The 21,451-nt window shown below is 46.1% G+C and overlaps 1 protein-coding gene across 3 annotated transcripts in view; it reads right to left on the reverse strand.

The window, feature by feature from the left end:
- The window catches only part of MRPL30 (mitochondrial ribosomal protein L30), a 62,359-nt gene that overhangs the window by 26,910 nt on the left and 13,998 nt on the right, over positions 1-21,451 (reverse strand). For all 3 annotated transcript variants that reach the window (XM_075334249.1, XM_075334251.1, XM_075334248.1), the window contains exons 3-4: positions 17,728-17,811; positions 3,085-3,231 (exon numbers count right to left, since the gene is read on the reverse strand). In XM_075334249.1, the coding sequence (XP_075190364.1) occupies positions 3,085-3,231; positions 17,728-17,811 (231 nt within the window). The remainder of the gene's footprint in view (positions 1-3,084; positions 3,232-17,727; positions 17,812-21,451) is intronic.

The following is a 21,451-nucleotide window of genomic DNA, read 5'->3' on the forward strand; positions in this document are numbered from 1 at the left end:
CACCCCTGCCTTTTATGGGCGCCATGCTATAGTTTTCCCTGAGTAACACAATAGGGTATATAGCCAGAAAGAACTGTGCTCATACAGTGTAAATTATATACAGTACACAAATAATGTACCCATACAATACAGCACCATGGGGCTAGCACCACATGTGCTGTTTACCAGCCGCCTAAGCGGTTGTGAGGCCACCAGAGACCGTGTCTGGGTCTCCCATGAATATGTCCCTCTCTGCAGCGTCGGTGGAGCTGACAGGAACGGCTGCGGCGTCCTGACGAGCTGAGGAAGCTGTGGGCGTGGCCTAGAAAGAGCGCGAAACGGGCGCTCATACTGTGTACAGTGAGGGGAGTGGAGCATGTAAATCATACTCCAGCCCTCATTGCTGCTCGCTCCGTGCAGCGTCCCGCCCTTCCCCTGCCTGTCAGGGCTGAGGGCGGGAGAAAAAAAGGGAAACTAGGCCGCAATGAAGCCGGGGACTGTAGTAATAAACGCGGCCGCCGTAAAAGCGCGGTCGCGTGAAAGTCCCCGGCGAACTACAAGTCCCAGCCGCGCCGCAGTGTCCCGTGGCAACGGCGGTCAATGTGGTAGCCCTTACATATAAACACACTCAGCGACGCTGAGTGTGTAATGGCACATATAGACCCGGTCAGCGCCGCGGTCCCCGGTGCACTAGCACACCCAGCAAAGCTGAGGTGATGCCGTGCGCGGTCCCCATAGGGATACAGAGTACCTTTAAGATGCAGGGCCATGTCCCTGAACGGTATCGGCTCCTATCCATCAGGCTCCACAGGAGTTGTGGATGAAGCCCGGTCTCAGTGCCTGGAGACCGATAAGATCCCACTTCACCCAAAGCCCTAAGGGGGATGGGGAAGGAAAAACAGCATGTGGGCTCCAGCCGCCGTACCCGCAATGGATACCTCAACCTTAACAACACCGCCGACAAAAGTGGGGTGAGAAGGGAGCATGCTGGGGGCCCTATATGGGCCCACTTTTCTTCCATCCGACCTAGTCAGCAGCTGCTGCTGACTAATCTGTGGAGCTGTGCTGTGCATGTCTGACCTCCTTCGCACAAAGCAAAAAACTGAGCAGCCCGTGGGAGCACGGGGGGTGTATTGGCAGAAGGGGAGGGGCCTAACACTTTTAAGTGTAGTACTTTGTGCGGCCTCCGGAGGCATAGCCTATACACCCCAATTGTCTGGGTCTCCCAATAGAGCGAAAAAGAAAAAGTACTAATTTCCATAAACCGCATCCCACAATCTCTATTCTTTGTTCCTCACATCATCTTCTTGAAGATCTGGCCCATGCATCTTCCATGCTTCTTAACCAAACATAGTCACTCACCATAGAAGCCATCAAAAGCAATCTGAAACGCACTTCTATGTGACTGCAGACTTCTGAAATCTTACAGTGTGTACACAGCATGCTGTCAGGATTCATCGGTATTGCCAGCGAAAACGAGCAGTCAGCAAGTAAACTATTAGCATACGTCACATGCTGATTAGACTTGCACACCTCAATACAAATGAACTGAGTCAGGTTGAGCTAATCTAGCCGGGATGTGGCTGGAAGTATGTGAAACTCATGCTTGCTGTTACATGGCCTCCCGCTCTCACCAGCAATGCCATAGAATCCTGACAGTGTGTAGTGCAAACACTGTAAGAATTCAGAAATTAGCAGTCTAGTGACATTAAAAAAAAATGCAAAATGATGAATCAGAGCCTTTGTTTTTCCCATTACATACCGTATTTTTCAGACCATAAGACGCACTTTTTTTCCTCCAAATTTGGGAGGAAAGTGTGGGGTGCGTCTTATGGTCTGAAGCTGTGGGGTAGGGAGCTGTGGGGAGTCCGCGCTGTGGAGTGGGATCACAGGAGGCAGGGAGGATCGCTGCTGCAGGAAGCCGGCGGCTGGAGAAACCACGTGTGCCTGCTGCTTAAAGTAAACGAATATTCATTAGCTGCTCCCCGCCACCTCTCTCTGCAGTCAGCCGGTGTGAGGAGCAGCTAATGAATACTTGTTTAATGTAAACAGCGGTCACACGTGGGAGCTCCAGACGCCGGCTTCCTGCAGAGGTTTAGGAGGCAGGGAGCAGGGTGCCTCTGCAGTTATGTCTGGCCCGGGGGAAGTGCAGATCGGCATGCCTCCACAGCACAGCCGCAGTCTCTGTGCTGAGGGCTCAAATTACTTTCACTTTGTTCCTGCCTCTGCACTAGAAACAAAGTCTCTCGTAACAGCAGGACCTGCAATGATGTAATGAAGAGAGGTGGGCCAGAACAGCACAGTGCCCGCCTCTTCATTACATCACTGCAGGTCCTTGAGATATGGGAAACTTTGTAATGCCAGGATCAAACTGAAGCATGGTGAACATCACATCAGTACAAGTAAGGCAATAAATAATATAGTATAAAGGCATTACTGTACACCTGGATGGGGTTGGATCATATACACACACACACAGTATATGACATTTTTTGTATATATATATATATATACACATATACACATACACTATGTGTGTGTGTGTATGTATATATATATATAGTTATATACTGTGTGTTTGTATATATCTATTATATATATATATATATATATATATATATATATATATATATATATATATATATATATATATATATATATATATATATATATATATATATATATATATATACATACACACACACAGTATATAACTATATATACACACACACACACACACACAGTATATAACTATATATACACACACACACACACACACACACACACACACACACACAGTATAACTATACACACACACACACACACACACACCAGATTGGGGGATCACACATATAATGATGGGGAACATACATAATCCACGATGGGGGCCATATCTACCTGGAAGGTACCCAGAATGGGGGATATGAGGACAGAATTTGGGGATATTATTACCTCAGTAACACTGTCAGCAGTAAAATAACAGTGTCATGACCACATTCTTTTACTTTAATTTTATTTTTTATTCTATTTTTTCCTCCTCTAAATCAAGGGTGCGTCTATAGTCCGGTGCGTCTTATAGTCCAAAAAATACAGTAGATTGTATACCTTTTTAAGTCCCAGTCTGTCAACCACTTCCTTCTCCCAGTATGGTCTTCCAACAAAAGATCGTACTCTAGTAACGAGATGTAATTTATGTGGTTGCTGTGGATCTCCTCCATATTTTTCATGATCTTCTGGCTTTGGTTGAAATGTCTGCACATAAAATAAGTAAAAACCAGCAATAAGTTGCCAATATAAAATATGACATGAAGTCTGCCATGCATGCTTATGCCAAAAGAAAAAGACTACCAATATTTACACACTGCTTCCATCAGACTAAAGCAGAAATTATCAGAGGTGTCAGAACAGCCATTTTATACCTTGAGTGGTGAAAACTCAAGACTATATTTACAAGAAATTGCTACAATGGCAAAACTAGTGCACTTGTTTCCATTGTAAAAAGAATAAATCAAAAGTGCTCCTTTAAAAGGTAACTTCTTTATTAATGACCATGAGGAAAGAAAGAAGACATTTGTACTGATATGTTGTTGATGTTTTGTTCCATTTTCAGAAACTATATGGTATCTTTTCAGGTTTATCATTGCAAGAAGAATATGATCCCACCATACAATATCTCGTAGCTTCCACTGGCAAGGTTAATCAGGGACTGTAGAATATTAAAGGGTTATTCTGTCACTGCTCACTTTTACAGATTAGATCAGGAATAACACGCAACTGGTAGGAATCTGTACATGTGATGTCATGGGAAATGTTCACTTAAAGGGCAATTCCTCAAATCACAATATGATTTTAGAATTATGTACAATTATGGTGCCAATATAATCCATTTTTGTAAATCTGCCCTGTCTGGTACATATCACACTCATAAGGATGCCGCACAAGGCTCTATTTACCCTTCAGTTCACCTTAGAATTGTCCTGTAGTTTCAAGTGCTCTGGTCAATCTTCCATAGTGCAGTCTCTTTTAGTTGACATCATGGCAGCATAACGGACCAGTATCTATAACAGAGCTTCTATTGTTAGGTATAATGGTGGGTGTTTGCTGGTAACCAAGAGTAGTGATTTAGCGTACGACCAGCTGTGTGCAGGTGGCTGAGAGGAGTGATATACTGTAGGATGTGGTTGTATTGAAGGTGGTGAAATGAGTGATCGTGCAGGATGGGTCTCTATATAGAGGCTAATATTAATTGAAATGTGTTTGCTGAATGCTTCTCAAGAGACAAATGCATGCTTCTCAAGAGACAAATGATGTGAAACTACCAATACCACTCTATTGATGCATACTGTAGAAGATTATTTTCGGTCATATGCATCAATAAACGGTATTTGCAGTTTCACAAAGCTAATCGGTCTGCAGTAGGAAACCAACACAACCCTGCAATGTTATTATGGAGGAGTGCAGGAGAGATGAGATCTGCTACAACCAGCTAATCCTGTAAGACCACACAGGCAACAATGCAAATGTAGATGGCAGAAGAAAAGTCAGCGAGGCAAAGTACTGTACAAAAGCAGGGTACACAGAAGCATACAGTGAATTCTATACTTATATTAGCGTGATGATAACTCAGACAGGTGGGGCTGTCAACTGCATTGAAGAGACGCAAGTGTACCCAGGAAATGTAATTTAACAGATAAAAATAGGACTGCCCATTTACCTCTGTGAAGACACACAATCCTTGCACCGAAGTGACCATCCATAAACAGCTTATTCATTTGTGCTTTTCTTTACATTTTAACTGTTTTCTATTCAATGGGACCAGTGCACAATATCTGCCAGCCATGCGTGCATCCTGATAGTTACCTGTCAACAGGACTCTATTGGCACCATTCACCTTCCAATGGAGAAGTGACTTGTGCTGGAGGTACCCTTTAAAGGGAAGGTATCGCTGGTTTTTATTTTTGTATTAAAAATAGTGATTATGAAATCAAGTATTTCTAATACAAAATGAAAATCGCAGCTTATTTAGTTTTTATGTAATTCTTATTTTACTGGAGGCTGCCATGCTGGATTTGCTGTGTGTGAAACGACAGTAACTCCTTCCTTTATGGCAGCCCCTGTGCATAGACTCTGATAGTCGCGCTCCGACCCCATGAAGTACGTTACAGTGGGCGTCTGCTGTGACCTGGACACGCCCCCTGGGCTGTCCAGAACATAACAGAGGGAGGAGACCAGCGCCATCATTGTGGAGCTCACAGCGTGTGCTGTTTGCTCCACTTTATCCCTGTCACCCGCCGGGATGTGTGAGTACGGGCCACCTCCCCTGCCCTCCCTTCCCCTCGTTACTGTCTCCGATGACATCCCATCCCTCCTTTCTCCCCAGCCCCTGCTCTGCCCCAGCCACAAGGTCCCCATCAGGGGTGATTGTGTGTGTGGCACAAGGTCCCCATCAGGGGTGATTGTGTGTGTGTGTGTGTGTGTGTGTGTGTGTGTGTGTGTAGCACAAGGTCCCCCATCAGGGGTGATTGTGTGTGTGTGTGTGTGGCACAAGGTCCCCATCAGGGGTGATTGTGTGTGTGTGTGTAGCACAAGATCCCCATCAGGGGTGATTGTGTGTGTGTGTGTGTGTGTGTGTGTGTGGCACAAGGTCCCCATCAGGGGTGATTGTGTGTGTGTGTGTGTGTGTGTGTGTGTGTGTGTGTGTGTACGCGCGCGCCACTGCATGCGAGTACCTGTGTGTGTACCGGTGATACTGTCTTACTGTCTGCAGGGTTGTGTATCTAATCCTCTCCTGTGTGATACTGCCTGCAGGGTTGTGTATCTAATCCTCTCCTGTGTGATACTGCCTGCTGAGCTGTGTATCTAATCCTATCCTGTGTGATACTGTCTGCAGAGCCGTGTATCTAATCCTATCCTGTGTGATACTGTCTGCAGAGCCGTGTATCTAATCCTATCCTGTGTGATACTGTCTGCAGAGCCGTGTATCTAATCCTATCCTGTGTGATACTGTCTGCAGAGCCGTGTATCTAATCCTATCCTGTGTGATACTGTCTGCAGAGCCGTGTATCTAAAGGCCCCGTCACACTAAGCAACATCGCTAGCAACATCGCTGCTAACGAACAACTTTTGTGACGTTGCTAGCGATGTTGCCGTTTGTGACATCCAGCAACAACCTGGCCCCTGCTGTGAGGTCGTTGGTTGTTGCTGAATGTCCTGGGCCATTTTTTAGTTGTTGCTCTCCCGCTGTGAAGCACAGATCGCTGTGTGTGACAGCGAGACAGCAACAACTAAATGTGCAGGCAGCAGGAGCCGGCTTCTGCGGAGGCTGGTAACCACAGTAAACATCGGGTAACCAAGAAGCCCTGTCCTTGGTTACCCGATATTTACCTTTGTTACCAGCCTCCGCCGCTTTCACTGTCAGTGCCGGCTCCTGCTCTGTGCACATGTAGCTGCAGGACACATCGGGTTAATTAACCCGATGTGTGCTGTACTAGGAGAGCAGGGAGCCAGCGCTAAGCGGTGTGCGCTGCTCCCTGCTCTGTGCACATGTAGCTGCAGCACACATCGGGTAATTAACCCGATGTGTGCTGTACTAGGAGAGCAGGGAGCCAGCGCTCAGTGTGCGCTGCTCCCTGCTCTCTGCACGTGTAGCTGCGTGAGCTGGTAACCAAGGTAAATATCGGGTTGGTTAACCGATATTTACCTTAGTTACCAAGCGCAGCATCTTCCACGCGGCGCTGGGGGCTGGTCACTGGTTGCTGGTGAGCTCACCAGCAACTCGTGTAGCAACACTCCAGCGATCCCTGCCAGGTCAGGTTGCTGGTGGGATCGCTGGAGCGTTGCAGTGTGACATCTCACCAGCAACCTCCTAGCAACTTACCAGCGATCCCTATCGTTGTTGGGATCGCTGGTAAGTTGCTTAGTGTGACTGGACCTTAATTCTCTCCTGTGTGATACCCCTGCTGTCCTTGGTGACACTTTAGACATTTCTGGTCACCAGGAAAATGGCTGTGCATTGTGTCCTTACATGTCATTCTCTGTTATCTGTTGTATACACTCAGATTAGGAGAGGGGAGGCATGCCATCACACACAGGAGAGCAGACTCCTCCCACTTTACGGCAGGTTGTAATCTGACCTTTTTATAGAGTGGAAATTCAGTAGGATTTCAGAAGCTGCTCCCCCTAGTGTTTAACAGTGGAAAATATCAAACTTTTTAATTTTTTTTTTATATATTTTGCACAATTAAAAAAAAAAAAAAAATAATAAAATAATATTTAAACAAAACATTTAAACATTATTTACTTTACATTTTTTCAGGGTTTTTTTTTTTTTTTTTTGACGATACCTTCCCTTTAAGTGGTGGACTTTGACTCATCAGGCCTTCACGGCAATGCTTGATTAACAAAGCTATTTTTGTGAGAACCACTTTAGGATGGTAAAGGAGTTGTCCTTTCTGAGACAAAACCCTTCTTAAAGTGCCCATACATCAAAGTTGGTGGATGCAGAGTGCAACCCGATGCCCATGGCTGCATCCAAAAGGCAGGTCTGAGGAATATTAGACCTGGTGACTTGGATTTTTGCATGTCATAGTTTGTTTTGGCAGAAAATAAGTTGCTACTGAATTAATGTTTATTAGGGTGTGGGTTGGTAGAGACAGTGTTTGGGGTTTTCAAGCTCCTCACAAAGGGTGTTCCCACTGGCTTTTATTACTATTTATTAGTTTGGTTGACTTTGGCAGTGATTAGCCTTTACTGTAAATGTTCTTCTCTTACTCCCATACACAGGAATTTTAAATCTAAGATTTACCTCTGAATACTAGTTTACATTGCACAAACTATTAAACAATACATTATTGTATTGATACCAAGTAACAGTCTGTAACATAGGCAAAAGGCTGCATTAATAATACTGCAGTCATCAAAGCGGACATCCCAAAGCATTTCATAAAACATTTTCCCCTTACAAAAAGAAAACAAAAAAACGTTTTCCCATGGGCTCAGCGGTGTTAAAAAAAATACAAACAACAAAAAAAAAAACAATAAAAGAGCTTTACTTAACCACCCTGAATCCATTGCTGTGTCACTGCTGCTGTCCTGGTCTCTGCTGATCGCCTGCAGTGGTGACGACACTACAGGCAATAAGTGAGCTTGGCGGCTCCTGCTACCTACATTGGTAGAGGCACTGAACTCAGTGATTGTCTGCAGGATGGTCAGCATAAAGTCACCCCTGCAGCCAGACAACACAGATGGTTACAGTGGTGGTAGCACAATGATGGACGCAGCGTGCGTAAAGATCAGTTCGGTTTTCTTACAGGTAGCTGAGCTTATGTTATAGAGTTTCTTGAAAGGGAACAACCCCTATAAGGTCACCTACAATATTGTAAACAGTAATTTATATTATATATATAAAAAAGATGGTGGCCCGATTCTAGCGCATCGTGTATTCTAGAATATGTATGTAGTTTCTTTATGAAGATTTAAGAATAATGCAATGAATATACAGGGACTCATTGGAAGACAGGGAGCGTTAATCGTGATAGCGTAAAGAAGAAGGGAATTTTGTTTACTTACCGTAAATTCCTTTTCTTCTAGCCCCAATTGGGAGACCCAGACAATTGGGTGTATAGCTACTGCCTCCGGAGGCCACACAAAGTATTACACTTAAAAGTGTAAGGCCCCTCCCCTTCTGGCTATACACCCCCCCGTGGGATCACGGGCTCCTCAGTTTTAGTGCAAAAGCAAGAAGGAGGAAAGCCAATAACTGTTTTAAATACAAATTCAACCCGAGAAACAGCCTCGGAGAACTGAACTGTTCAACATGAACAACATGTGCACCCGAAAAAAACAAACTTCCTAAGAAAACAGGGCGGGTGCTGGGTCTCCCAATTGGAGCTAGAAGAAAAGGAATTTACGGTAAGTAAACAAAATTCCCTTCTTCTTTGTCGCTCCTAATTGGGAGACCCAGACAATTGGGACGTCCAAAAGCAGTCCCTGGGTGGGTAAAAGAATACCTCGTGATAGGGCCGTCAAACAGCCCTTTCCTACAGGTGAGCCACCGCCGCCTGAAGGACTTGTCTACCTAGGCCGGCATCCGCCGAAGCGTAGGTATGCACCTGATAATGCTTGGTAAAAGTGTGCAGACTCGACCAGGTAGCCGCCTGGCACACCTGCTGAGCCGTAGCCTGGTGCCGTAATGCCCAGGACGCACCCACGGCTCTGGTAGAATGGGCCTTCAGCCCTGATGGAATCGGAAGCCCAGCCGAACGGTAGGTGTGAAGAATTGGTTCCTTGATCCACCGCGCAAGGGTGGATTTGGAAGCTTGCGACCCTTTACGCTGACCAGCGACAAGGACAAAGAGTGCATCCGAGCGGCGCAGAGACGCCGTGCGGGAAATGTAGATCCTGAGTGCTCTCACCAGATCCAATAAATGCAAACCCTTTTCAAATTGGTGAACTGGATGCGGACACAAAGACGGTAAAGTGATATCTTGATTGAGATGAAAGGAAGATACCACCTTGGGAAGAAATTCTGGAATTGGACGCAGAACTACCTTGTCCTGGTGAAACACCAGGAATGGAGATCTGCATGATAACGCCGCCAGCTCGGACACTCTCCGAAGAGACGTGACCGCCACTAGAAAGGCCACTTTATGTGAAAGACGAGAAAGGGAAACCTCCTTCATAGGCTCGAAAGGCGGCTTCTGGAGAGCAATTAGAACCTTGTTCAGGTCCCAGGGCTCCAACGGCCGCTTGTAAGGGGGGACGATATGACAAACCCCTTGCAGGAACGTGCGTACCTGAGGAAGTCGCGCCAGGCGTTTCTGAAAAAATACGGATAGCGCGGAGACTTGACCTTTAAGGGAGCCAAGCGACAAACCTTTTTCCAACCCAGACTGCAGGAAGGAAAGAAAAGTAGGCAATGCAAAAGGCCAGGGAGAAACTCCCTGAGCAGAGCACCAAGATAGGAATATCCTCCACGTCCTGTGGTAGATCTTGGCGGAGGATGGCTTCCTAGCCTGTCTCATGGTGGCAACCACTTCATGAGATAAACCTGAGGCCGCTAGGATCCAGGACTCAATGGCCACACAGTCAGGTTCAGGGCCGCAGAATTCAGATGGAAAAACGGCCCTTGAGACAGCAAGTCTGGACGGTCTGGTAGTGCCCACGGATGGCCTACCGTGAGGTGCCACAGATCCGGGTACCACGACCTCCTTGGCCAGTCTGGAGCGACGAGAATGGCGCGGCGGCAGTCGGACCTGATTTTGCGGAGCACTCTGGGCAACAATGCCAGAGGTGGGAACACATACGGTAGCCGGAACTGCGACCAATCTTGAACTAAGGCGTCTGCCGCCAGAGCTCGGTGATCGTGAGACCGTGCCATGAAAACCGGGACTTTGTTGTTGTGCCGTGACGCCATCAGGTCGACGTCCGGCATCCCCCAGCGGCGACAGATCTCCTGAAACACGTCCGGGTGAAGGGACCATTCCCCTGCGTCCATGCCCTGGCGACTGAGAAAGTCTGCTTCCCAGTTTTCTACGCCTGGGATGTGGACTGCGGATATGGTGGATGCCGTGTCTTCCACCCACGTCAGAATCCGCCGGACTTCCTGGAAGGCTTGCCGACTGCGTGTTCCCCCTTGGTGGTTGATGTATGCCACCGCTGTGGAGTTGTCCGACTGAATTCGGATCTGCTTGCCTTCCAGCCACTGTTGGAAGGCTTGTAGGGCAAGATAGACTGCTCTGATTTCCAGAACATTGATCTGAAGGGTGGACTCTTTCCGAGTCCACGTACCTTGAGCCCTGTGGTGGAGAAACACTGCTCCCCACCCTGATAGACTCGCATCTGTCGTGACCACCGCCCAGGATGGGGGTAGGAACGACTTTCCTTTTGACAATGAGGTGGGAAGAAGCCACCACCGGAGAGATTCCTTGGCTGCCTGAGAGAGGGAGACCTCCCTGTCGAGGGACGTCGACTTCCTGTCCCATTGGCGGAGAATGTCCCATTGTAATGGACGCAGATGAAACTGCGCAAAAGGAACTGCTTCCATTGCTGCTACCATCTTCCCTAGGAAGTGCATGAGGCGCCTCAAGGGGTGCGACTGGCCCTGCAGGAGAGATTGCACCCCTGTCTGTAGCGAGCACTGTTTGTCCAGTGGAAGTTTCACTATCGCTGAGAGAGTATGAAACTCCATGCCAAGATATATTAGTGATTGGGTCGGGGTTAGATTTGACTTTGAAAAGTTGATGATCCACCCGAAACTCTGGAGAGTCTTCAGTGCCACGTTCAGGCTGTGTTGGCATGCCTCTTGAGAGGGTGCCTTGATAAGTAGATCGTCTAAATACGGGATCACAGAGTGACCTTGCGAGTGCAGGACTGCTACTACTGCTGCCATGACCTTGGTGAAGACCCGAGGGGCTGTCGCCAGCCCGAAAGGTAGAGCTACGAACTGCAGGTGTTCGCTTCCTATAACGAAGCGTAGAAAACGCTGATGCTCTGGTGCAATCGGCACGTGGAGACAAGCATCCTTGATGTCTATTGATGCTAGGAAATCTCCTTGAGACATTGAGGCGATAACGGAGCGGAGAGATTCCATCCGGAACCTCCTGGTTTTTACGTGTTTGTTGAGCAGCTTTAGATCCAGGACGGGACGGAACGACCCGTCTTTCTTTGGCACCACAAACAAATTGGAGTAAAAACCGTGGCCTTGTTCCTGAAGAGGAACGGAAGTCACCACTCCTTCCGCCTTTAGAGCGGACACCGCTTGCAGCAGAGCATCGGCTCGGTCGGGCGGTGGAGAAGTTCTGAAGAAACGAGTTGGAGGACGAGAGCTGAACTCTATCCTGTACCCGTGAGACAGAATGTCTCTCACCCAACGGTCTTTGACCTGTGACAGCCAAATGTCGCCAAAGCGGGAGAGCCTGCCACCGACCGAGGATGCGGAGAGAGGAGACTGAAAGTCATGAGGAAGCCGTCTTGGTAACGGTTCTTCCGGCTGGCTTTTTTTTTTTGGGCGTGATTGAGTCCGCCAAGAATCTGAGCTCCTCTGATCCTTTTGAGTCCTTTTGGACGAGTAGAATTGGGACCTGCCTGAGCCTCGAAAGGACCGAAAACCAGACTGTCCCCTCCTCTGTTGGGGTTTGTTTTGTCTGGGTTGCGGTAAGGCTGAATCCTTACCCTTGGAGTGTTTAATGATTTCATCCAAACGCTCACCAAACAATCGGTCACGAGAAAAAGGCAAACTGGTTAAGCACTTCTTGGAAGAAGAATCTGCCTTCCATTCTCTCAACCACAGGGCTCTGCGTAAAACCACGGAGTTGGCTGACGCCACCGCCGTACGGCTCGTAGAGTCTAGGACAGCATTAATCGCGTAAGACGCGAATGCAGACATTTGAGAGGTCAATGGTGCCACCTGCGGAGCAGATGTACGTGTGACCGTGTCGACCTGTGTAAGGCCAGCTGAAATAGCTTGGAGTGCCCATACGGCTGCGAATGCTGGCGCCAACGACGCTCCAATAGCTTCATAGATGGATTTTAACCAGAGCTCCATCTGTCTGTCAGTGGCATCTTTAAGTGCCGCCCCATCTTCCACTGCAACTAGAGATCTGGCTGCAAGCCTGGAGATTGGAGGGTCCACCTTGGGACACGGTGTCCAGCCCTTGACCACGTCAGGGGGAAAAGGATAGCGCGTATCTTTAAGCCGTTTGGAGAAACGCTTATCTGGATAAGCGTGGTGTTTCTGGATTGCGTCTCTAAAGTCAGAGTGGTCCAGAAAAGTGCTTAATTTACGCTTGGGATACCTGAAATGGAATTTCTCCTGCTGTGAAGCTGCCTCCTCCGCAGGAGGAGCTTGTGGAGAAATATCTAACATCTTATTGATGGACGCTATAAGATCATTCACTATGGCGTCACCATCCGGGGTATCTAGATTGAGAGCGGCCCCAGTATCAGAATCCTGATCAGTTACATCCGCCTCATCACACAGAGTCGTCCCGCTGGGACCCTGACCAGTGTGATGAAGTTGAGGGTCGCTCATAGCGAGCCCGCTTAGGTTGTCTGGGACTGTCGTCCGAGTCAGAGCCGTCACCCTGGGGTGCATGTGACACCCCCGGAGCTAGGAAGTGTTCCAGCTGAGGGGGACCAGGGGGCAATGTACCAACAGTGCCCATGGTCTGAGTTACTGGTCTAGACTGCAATGTTTCAAGAATTTTAGACATAGTCATAGACAATCTGTCAGCAAAAGCTGCAAACTCCGTCCCTGTCACCTGGACAGCATTCACAGGTGGTTCTCCCTGGGTCACCTCTAGCAGAGGCCCCGGCTGAGCAATTGCCACAGGGGCCGAGCACTGCACACAATGGGGGTCAGTGGAACCTGCCGGTAGAGCAGCCCCACATGCGGTACAGGCAGCACATAAAGTCCGTGCCTTGGCACTTTTGCTTTTTGCGGACGACATGCTGTTGTCTCCTTGAGAAATCTAAGGAGGGTATATAGCAGAAAATCACCAGCGACCGTACAGTGTAAAGTATTGCCAGCACAAAATACAAAGTACACTATGGCACAAGTGGGGGAGAGCCCTTGAGGGCTGCTTACCGCCCGCTGAAAAGCGGGTGTGAGGTCGTAGAATCCCTTGTCTGGGTCTCCCAGCCTCCCCTCTGCAGCTCAGCGTGCAGGCAGGAATGGCTGCCGGCGTCCTGTGAAGAGGGGCGGACCGTGGGCGTGCCACAAACAAAAGTGCGGGAAACTGCGTCCCACTGTGCCTAGTGTGAGGGCTGGAGTATGTAAAACAGACTCCAGCTCTTAGCGCTGCTGGTCTGTACAGCGTCCCGCCCTCCTCCTGACTGGCAGGTCTGGGGGCGGGAACGATACGAACTAGGCCGCAAAAGCCGGGGACTGTAGTAATCTAGCGCGGCCGTCATATATGCACGGCCAGCGCGGAAGTCCCCGGCGCACCACAAATCCCAGCCGCGACGCAGTAAACACTGACCCCAGCGGCCGGATCGGCCGATCGTACTAAGTCTCCTCACTCAGCAGAGCTGTAGTGAGTAACGGCACAAGCGCAGCAGCGCTGTTTACCCCGGCGCACTAACACACCCAGCAATGCTGCAGTGTGCGTGCGGTAAGCACGGGGACACGGAGTACCTTAATGAAGCAGGGTCCTGTCCCTGAGGAAACTCCGCTCCGTATCCAGCAGATCCTCCAGGGGCTGTGGATGGAGCACGGTCTCAGTGCCCGGAGACCGGTCAAGTCCCACTTCACCCAGAGCCCTAATGGGGATGGGGAAGGAATCAGCATGTGGGCTCCAGCCTCCGTACCCGCAATGGGTACCTCAACCTTAACAAACACCGCCGACCGCAAGTGGGGTGAGAAGGGAGCATGCTGGGGGCCCCCGTATGGGCCCTCTTTTCTTCCATCCGACATAGTCAGCAGCTGCTGCTGACTAAACAGTGGAGCTATGCGTGCATGTCTGACCTCCTTCGCACAAAGCATAAAACTGAGGAGCCCGTGATCCCACGGGGGGGGGGGTGTATAGCCAGAAGGGGAGGGGCCTTACACTTTTAAGTGTAATACTTTGTGTGGCCTCCGGAGGCAGTAGCTATACACCCAATTGTCTGGGTCTCCCAATTAGGAGCGACAAAGAAATATCTGTTCAGCGCAGTGAAAGTGACTGACCTACGTCACACTGTGACTGACAGAACGTATTCAATAAACGTGACTGAACTACGTCACACTGTGACTGACAGAACGTATTCAATAAATGTGACTGAACTACGTCGCACTGTGACTGACAGAACGTATTCAATAAACGTGACTGAACTACGTCACACTGTGACTGACAGAATGTATTCAATAAACGTGACTGAACTACGTCACACTGTGACTGACAGAACGTATTCAATAAACGTGACTGAACTACGTCACACTGTGACTGACAGAACGTATTCAATAAACGTGACTGAACTACGTCACACTGTAACTGACAGAACGTATTCAATAAACGTGACTGAACTACGTCACACTGTGACTGACAGAACGTATTCAATAAACGTGACTGAACTACGTCACACTGTGACTGACAGAACGTATTCAATAAACGTGACTGAACTACGTCACACTGTAACTGACAGAACGTATTCAATAAACGTGACTGAACTACGTCACACTGTGACTGACAGAACGTATTCAATAAACGTGACTGAACTACGTCACACTGTGACTGACAGAATGTATTCAATAAACGTGACTGAACTACGTCACACTGTGACTGACAGAACGTATTCAATAAACGTGACTGAACTACGTCACACTGTGACTGACAGAACGTATTCAATAAACGTGACTGAACTACGTCACACTGTGACTGACAGAACGTATTCAATAAACGTGACTGAACTACGTCACACTGTGACTGACAGAACGTATTCAATAAACGTGACTGAACTACGTCACACTGTGACTGACAGAACGTATTCAATAAGCGTGACTGAACTACGTCACACAGTGACTGACAGAACGTATTCAATAAACGTGACTGAACTATGTCTCACTGTGACTGACAGAAGGTGTTGAGTAATCGTGACTGAACTACATCACACTGTGACTGACAGAAGGTGTTGAGTAAACGTGACTGAACTACATCACACTTGCTTAGTAAACATTAGTGAACTACGCAGGGTCGGCGTCAGCACCCACCGCCGCCCACACACATCGTGCCATCACGCTGCAATCATTATTTTCCCCTGGATTTGCTAAATTTCCCCTCTCCCCTTCCATTTGCTCTCTAACACAGGTTCTGTGACAGTCTGTGTCACGTTGCTAAGGCCGCAGTCAGGTATCTAAAGGGCCTGCCCACACCACACCCTCAGCAACACCCACATCCAATCTGGAGGCAGCTGAGCAGAGATGTGGGCGGGACATGCCAAGTAGGAATGTGCCTGTCGCTTACTGGTCATGCCAGCCGCCCGTGACCAATCAGTGACGCAGGATTTTCGTTACAGACAGAATTAGACACATATACATACACATATATACAGTCATATGAAAAAGTTTGGGCACCCCTATTAATGTGAACCTTTTTTCTTTATAACAATTTGGGTTTTTGCAACAGCTATTTCAGTTTCCTATATCTAATAACTGATGGACTCAGTAATATTTCTGGATTGAAATGAGGTTTATTGTACTAACAGAAAATGTGCAATCCGCATTTAAACAAAATTTGACCGGTGCAAAAGTATGGGCACCCTTATCAATTTCTTCATTTGAACACTCCTAACTACTTTTTACTGACTTACTAAAGCACTACATTGGTTTTCTAACCTCATTGAGCTTTGAACTTCATAGGCAGGTGTATCCAATCATGAGAAAAAGGTATTTAAGGTGGCCACTTGCAAGTTGTTCTCCTAGTTGAATATCCTATGAAGAGTGGCATCATGGGCTCCTCAAAACAACTCTCAAATGATCTGAAAACAAAGATTATTCAACATAGTTGTTCAGGGGAAGGATACAAAAAGTTGTCTCAGAGATTTAAACTGTCAGTTTCCACTGTGAGGAACATGGTAAGGAAATGGAAGAACGCAGGTACAGTTCTTGTTAAGCCCAGAAGTGGCAGGCCAAGAAAAACATCAGAAAGGCAGAGAAGAAGAATGGTGAGAACAGTCAAGGACAATCCACAGACCACCTCCAAAGACCTGCAGTATCATCTTGCTGCAGATGGTGTAACTGTGCATCGGTCAACAATACAGCACACTTTGCACAAGGAGAAGCTGTATGGGAGAGTGATGCGAAAGAAGCTGTTTCTGCAAGCACACCACAAACAGAGTCGCCTGAGGTATGCAAAAGCACATTTGGACAAGCCAGTTACAATTTGGAAGAAGGTCCTGTGGACTGATGAAACAAAGATTGAGTTGTTTGGTCATACAAAAAGGCGTTATGCATGGAGGCAAAAAAAACACGGCATTCCAAGAAAAGCACTTGCTACCCACAGTAAAATTTGGTGGAGGTTCCATCATGCTTTGGGGCTGTGTGGCCAATGCCGGCACCGGGAATCTTGTTAAAGTTGAGGGTCGCATGGATACAACTCAGTATCAGCAGATTCTTGACAATAATGTGCAAGAATCAGTGACGAAGTTGAAGTTAGGCAGGGGATGGATATTTCAGCAAGACAATGATCCAAAACATCGCTCCAAATCTACTCAGGCATTCATGCAGAGGAACAATTACAATGTTCTGGAATGGCCATCCCAGTCCCCAGACCTGAATATCATTGAAAATCTGTGGGATGATTTGAAGCGTGCTGTCCATGCTCGGCGACCATCAAACTTAACTGAACTGGAATTGTTTTGTAAACAGGAATGGTCAAATATACCTTTATCCAGGAGCCAGGAACTCATTAAAAGCTACAGGAAGCGACTAGAGGCTGTTATTTTTGCAAAAGGAGGATCTACAAAATATTAATGTCACTTTTACGTTGAGGTGCCCATACTTTTGCACCGGTCAAATTTTGTTTAAATGCTGATTGCACATTTTCTGTTAGTACAATAAACTTCATTTCAATCCAGAAATATTACTCAGTCCATCAGCTATTAGATACCGTATATGAAACTGAAATAGCTGTTGCAAAAACCCAAATTGTTATAAAGAAAAAAGGTTAACATTAATAGGGGTGCCCAAACTTTTTCATAGGACTATATATCTTAAATTTAAAAAAAGAACAATACATTTTTGGCAACTCAATATATAACACGGCAAAACCTTACTTCTTCAGGAAGGCGAGACCTTGTAAATTTATGGCGGATCAAGTCAGTCCACACCAGTGATATAGAAGGGTGCTCTGTGAAAAGCTGAATATCACAATGTTAGTTTAAAGAGGCAGTACCAACAAAATTATATTACTTCACTTAAAATAATATTTACACCCTACTGAACTAAGTGGTGACCAATAAATAGGAAAGGCCATCACATCCTGAACGATGAAGTCCAACTGCTGGAACCCTAACCGTCCCACAGTATAAGGTTTCCCTGGATAAACAAGTAAGCACCAGGAAATCAGACCCACAAAATAATAGGAATCATTTGGTACTCAATAACATTTATAGGGGTGTCCCACAAACAAAGTTAATTTTAATCAATACATCTTGGAGTAATAATAAGTTCCATAATTGCATGTGTTTAAAAAGAAAATGCTCTTGTGCTGAGATAATCTTATCTATGTGTCCCTGCTATGTACTGTGTAATGGCCGTGTCTGACCGTACAGGGACATAGTCTGATCATACCGTGTTTCCCCGAAAATAAGACGTCCCCCGAAAATAAGACATAGCAGGAGTTTTCAGGGATGCTTTAATATAAGACATCCCCTGAAAATAAGACATAGCTGTGGTCATTAATGAAGTGTCATGCAGCGGTGAAAGAGTTAAAGACACTGCAAGACACTTCATTATAGACAGCGGAGACCCCCTAAAGAAAGAAGAGAGAAGACAGAAGGGACAAGACGCCAGGGCTGTGGAGTCGGTAAGCCAAACCTTCGACTCCGACTCCGACTCCTCAAATTCTCTTGCACCGACTCCGGCTCCGACTCCGACTCCGGCTCCGACTCCGACTCCTACATATATTGCTTATAGTTAGGTGAAAAATTTATTGTAATATATGAACATGTGTATGTGAACATCAGACATTTAATAATTTTAATGATACAATAATCAAGATATTTGGATAGAACATAAAATATATTTATTGGAATACAACTTTAGAACACAAAAAACTGTAATAAATTGTAAATATGTAATACACTATGTAATATACAGTAGATTACATATATATCTTGTGTGTGTATATACACTGTGTGTATATATACATACATATATATATATATATTACATATTTACAATTTATTAGTTTTTTGTGTTCTAAAGTTGTATTCCAATAAATATGTTATGTTCTATCCAAATATCTTGATTATTGTATCATAAAAACAATTAAATGTCTGATGTTCACATTGTACTACAATAAATGTTTCACTTAAATATAAGCATTATACTAAATGTTATTATTTAGTAAAATATTCAGCACATTCTGCATTGCACTCCTGTCCCCAATTTATTATATATGTTAGGAGTCGGAGTCGGTGCATTTTATACCGACTCCGACTCCACCAAAATGAGCTCCGACTCCGACTCCACGACTCCGACTCCGACTCCACAGCCCTGCAAGACGCCCCGATCATACTCACCAGACGCCGACCGGGAGCAGGTGAGCGCATCATGTTCCTGCAGCGGAACACATACACATACACACACACACACTACAGATCGCATACACACGCTCACCCCATCCAGTGATATTGCTTGCTTCTCGGCGGCGATATTGTGCTGTGATCTTCCAGGACCTTGATCACATGGCCGGAGGCATGTGACATCTCCGGATGTTGTGAGTGTGTGCGCGCGCGATTGTAGTGGTACGTGCGATATCGTGAGTGTGTGTGTGTGTATGCAATCGGATGTGTGCGTGTATGCGAGCGGATGTGTGAGTGTCGGCAGGAGGACAGCGTGCAGCACAGCACTGCTGGGAGCGCTCACAGGAGAGTACAGGGAGGAATGATTTGAAAGGGGTGTGTGTGTGTGTGTGTGTGTGTGTGTGTGTGTGTGTTGTCTGATGTGAGTGTCGGCCGGACGCAGGAGAGCACAGCTACTGGGAGATCACCGGGAGCAATGATTTGAAAGGGGGGTGTGTGTGTCTACATGAGTGTATGCGATCTGATATATGTGTGTGTGTTTGTGTGATCTGAAGTATGTGTGTCGGCCAGACGCAGGGGAGGCGTGCAGCACACCTGCTGGGAGATCACAGGAAGATCTGGGAGCCATACAGACGCCTGGGGCTGGTAAGTATAATGATCCTGGGAAGGGGGGGGGTCTGCTTATTGTGGGGGGTAAACTTACCCCAACCATGTCTCCTCAAGAATAAGACACCCCCTGAAAATAAGACATAGTTCTTTTTTCAGGGCAAAAAAAAAAATATAAGACAGTGTCTTATTTTCAGGAAAACAGGGTACCACATCTCCTGGGCAGGGGAGGAATTAAAAAAAAAAAAAAAAAAAAAAGAATACAAACATTACAGAACGGGATCACAAATGATTCTTTGAGGTAAAACATTTTTTTTTAAAAAAACAGGTAAGGAAATGTTTTACCTCACATAAAGAATCAGCTGTGATCCCATACTTTGCTATCTGTATACTCTTGTACGGTCAGAAACAGCATTACACAGTACATTGCAGGGACACATATATAAAGATAATCTCCGCACAGGAACGTTTTTTTTTAACCACATCGAATTGTGGAAATTATTAACTGAAGATCTATTCATTAAAATTAACTTTAAAATTAAACTTTGTAAGTGGGAAAAGCCCTTTACCACATAGGAAGTGCATATAAGTCCTGAGTCGCCTCCCTCCCTTTGGTGTGGACTCACACGCTGAGTCCACATATTTCCCAGCACACGTCTGCTGATCTAATCAGCAACTAGCAAGTCACTGATCCACCCCTTATATCGTGCTGTCAAACTCAGAACCCAATCTAACGAGCTCTGGTGGGAATTACGCTGTCCCCTGCCACCATCGGTGGCCCCGTGACACGATCACCGGGCGTCAATGGGTTGTCATGAAAGTGCCTACTCAGCTGACGACCCCTCTTACTGTTATGATTTACTTCCTGTGAATACTGTTTCAACCTCGGCATTCAAAGGAGCTCAGCATTTCTGCTCATTAGAGCAATGCTGAAGCACCGCTCTGATCAAAACAAGTGATCGGACAGGGTAGGAATAAAGTTTTAAAAAATATGAAAAATTAAAAAAAAAAAAAAAAACTAGAACTTTTAATCACCCCGCCTTGCCCCATTGAAAATAAAATAAAAAAATTAAAAAAAAAAATCGCCGCTTTAAGAAATGCCCAATCTATCAAAATATAAAATCAATTAATTTGATTGGTAAAGGGCGTAGCGAGAAAAAAAAATAATGCCAGAATTATGTTTTTGGCTGCAACATTACATTACAATGCTATAACAAGCGATCAAAACAGTACATCTACGCAAAAATAGTATAATTAAAACAACGGCTCGAGACACAAAAAATAAGCAAGCACTGAGCCCCAGATCCTAAAAAATGAGAACACTACGGGTCTCGGAAAATGGGAACATAAGTGATATTCTTTTTTTAGACAAACCTCTGAATTTGTTTCACCATTAAGATAAAAGAACTATACATGTTTGGTCTCTACAATCTTGTACCAGGTCAGATTTACCATATAGTGAATATGGTAAATACAAAAAAAAAAACACAATTGTGCAATTGCACTTTTTTTGCAATTTCACTGCACTTTGGATTTTTTTTCTCCCTTTTCCAGTACAATATGGGGCAGAATTATTGGTTTTGTACAAATGTACAACTTGTCCTGCAAAAAACAAGCCCTCATATGGCTATATAGACAGAAAAAT

The sequence above is a fragment of the Anomaloglossus baeobatrachus genome, chromosome 2, assembly GCF_048569485.1.
Source record: "Anomaloglossus baeobatrachus isolate aAnoBae1 chromosome 2, aAnoBae1.hap1, whole genome shotgun sequence".
NCBI classification, from domain to species: domain Eukaryota; kingdom Metazoa; phylum Chordata; class Amphibia; order Anura; family Aromobatidae; genus Anomaloglossus; species Anomaloglossus baeobatrachus.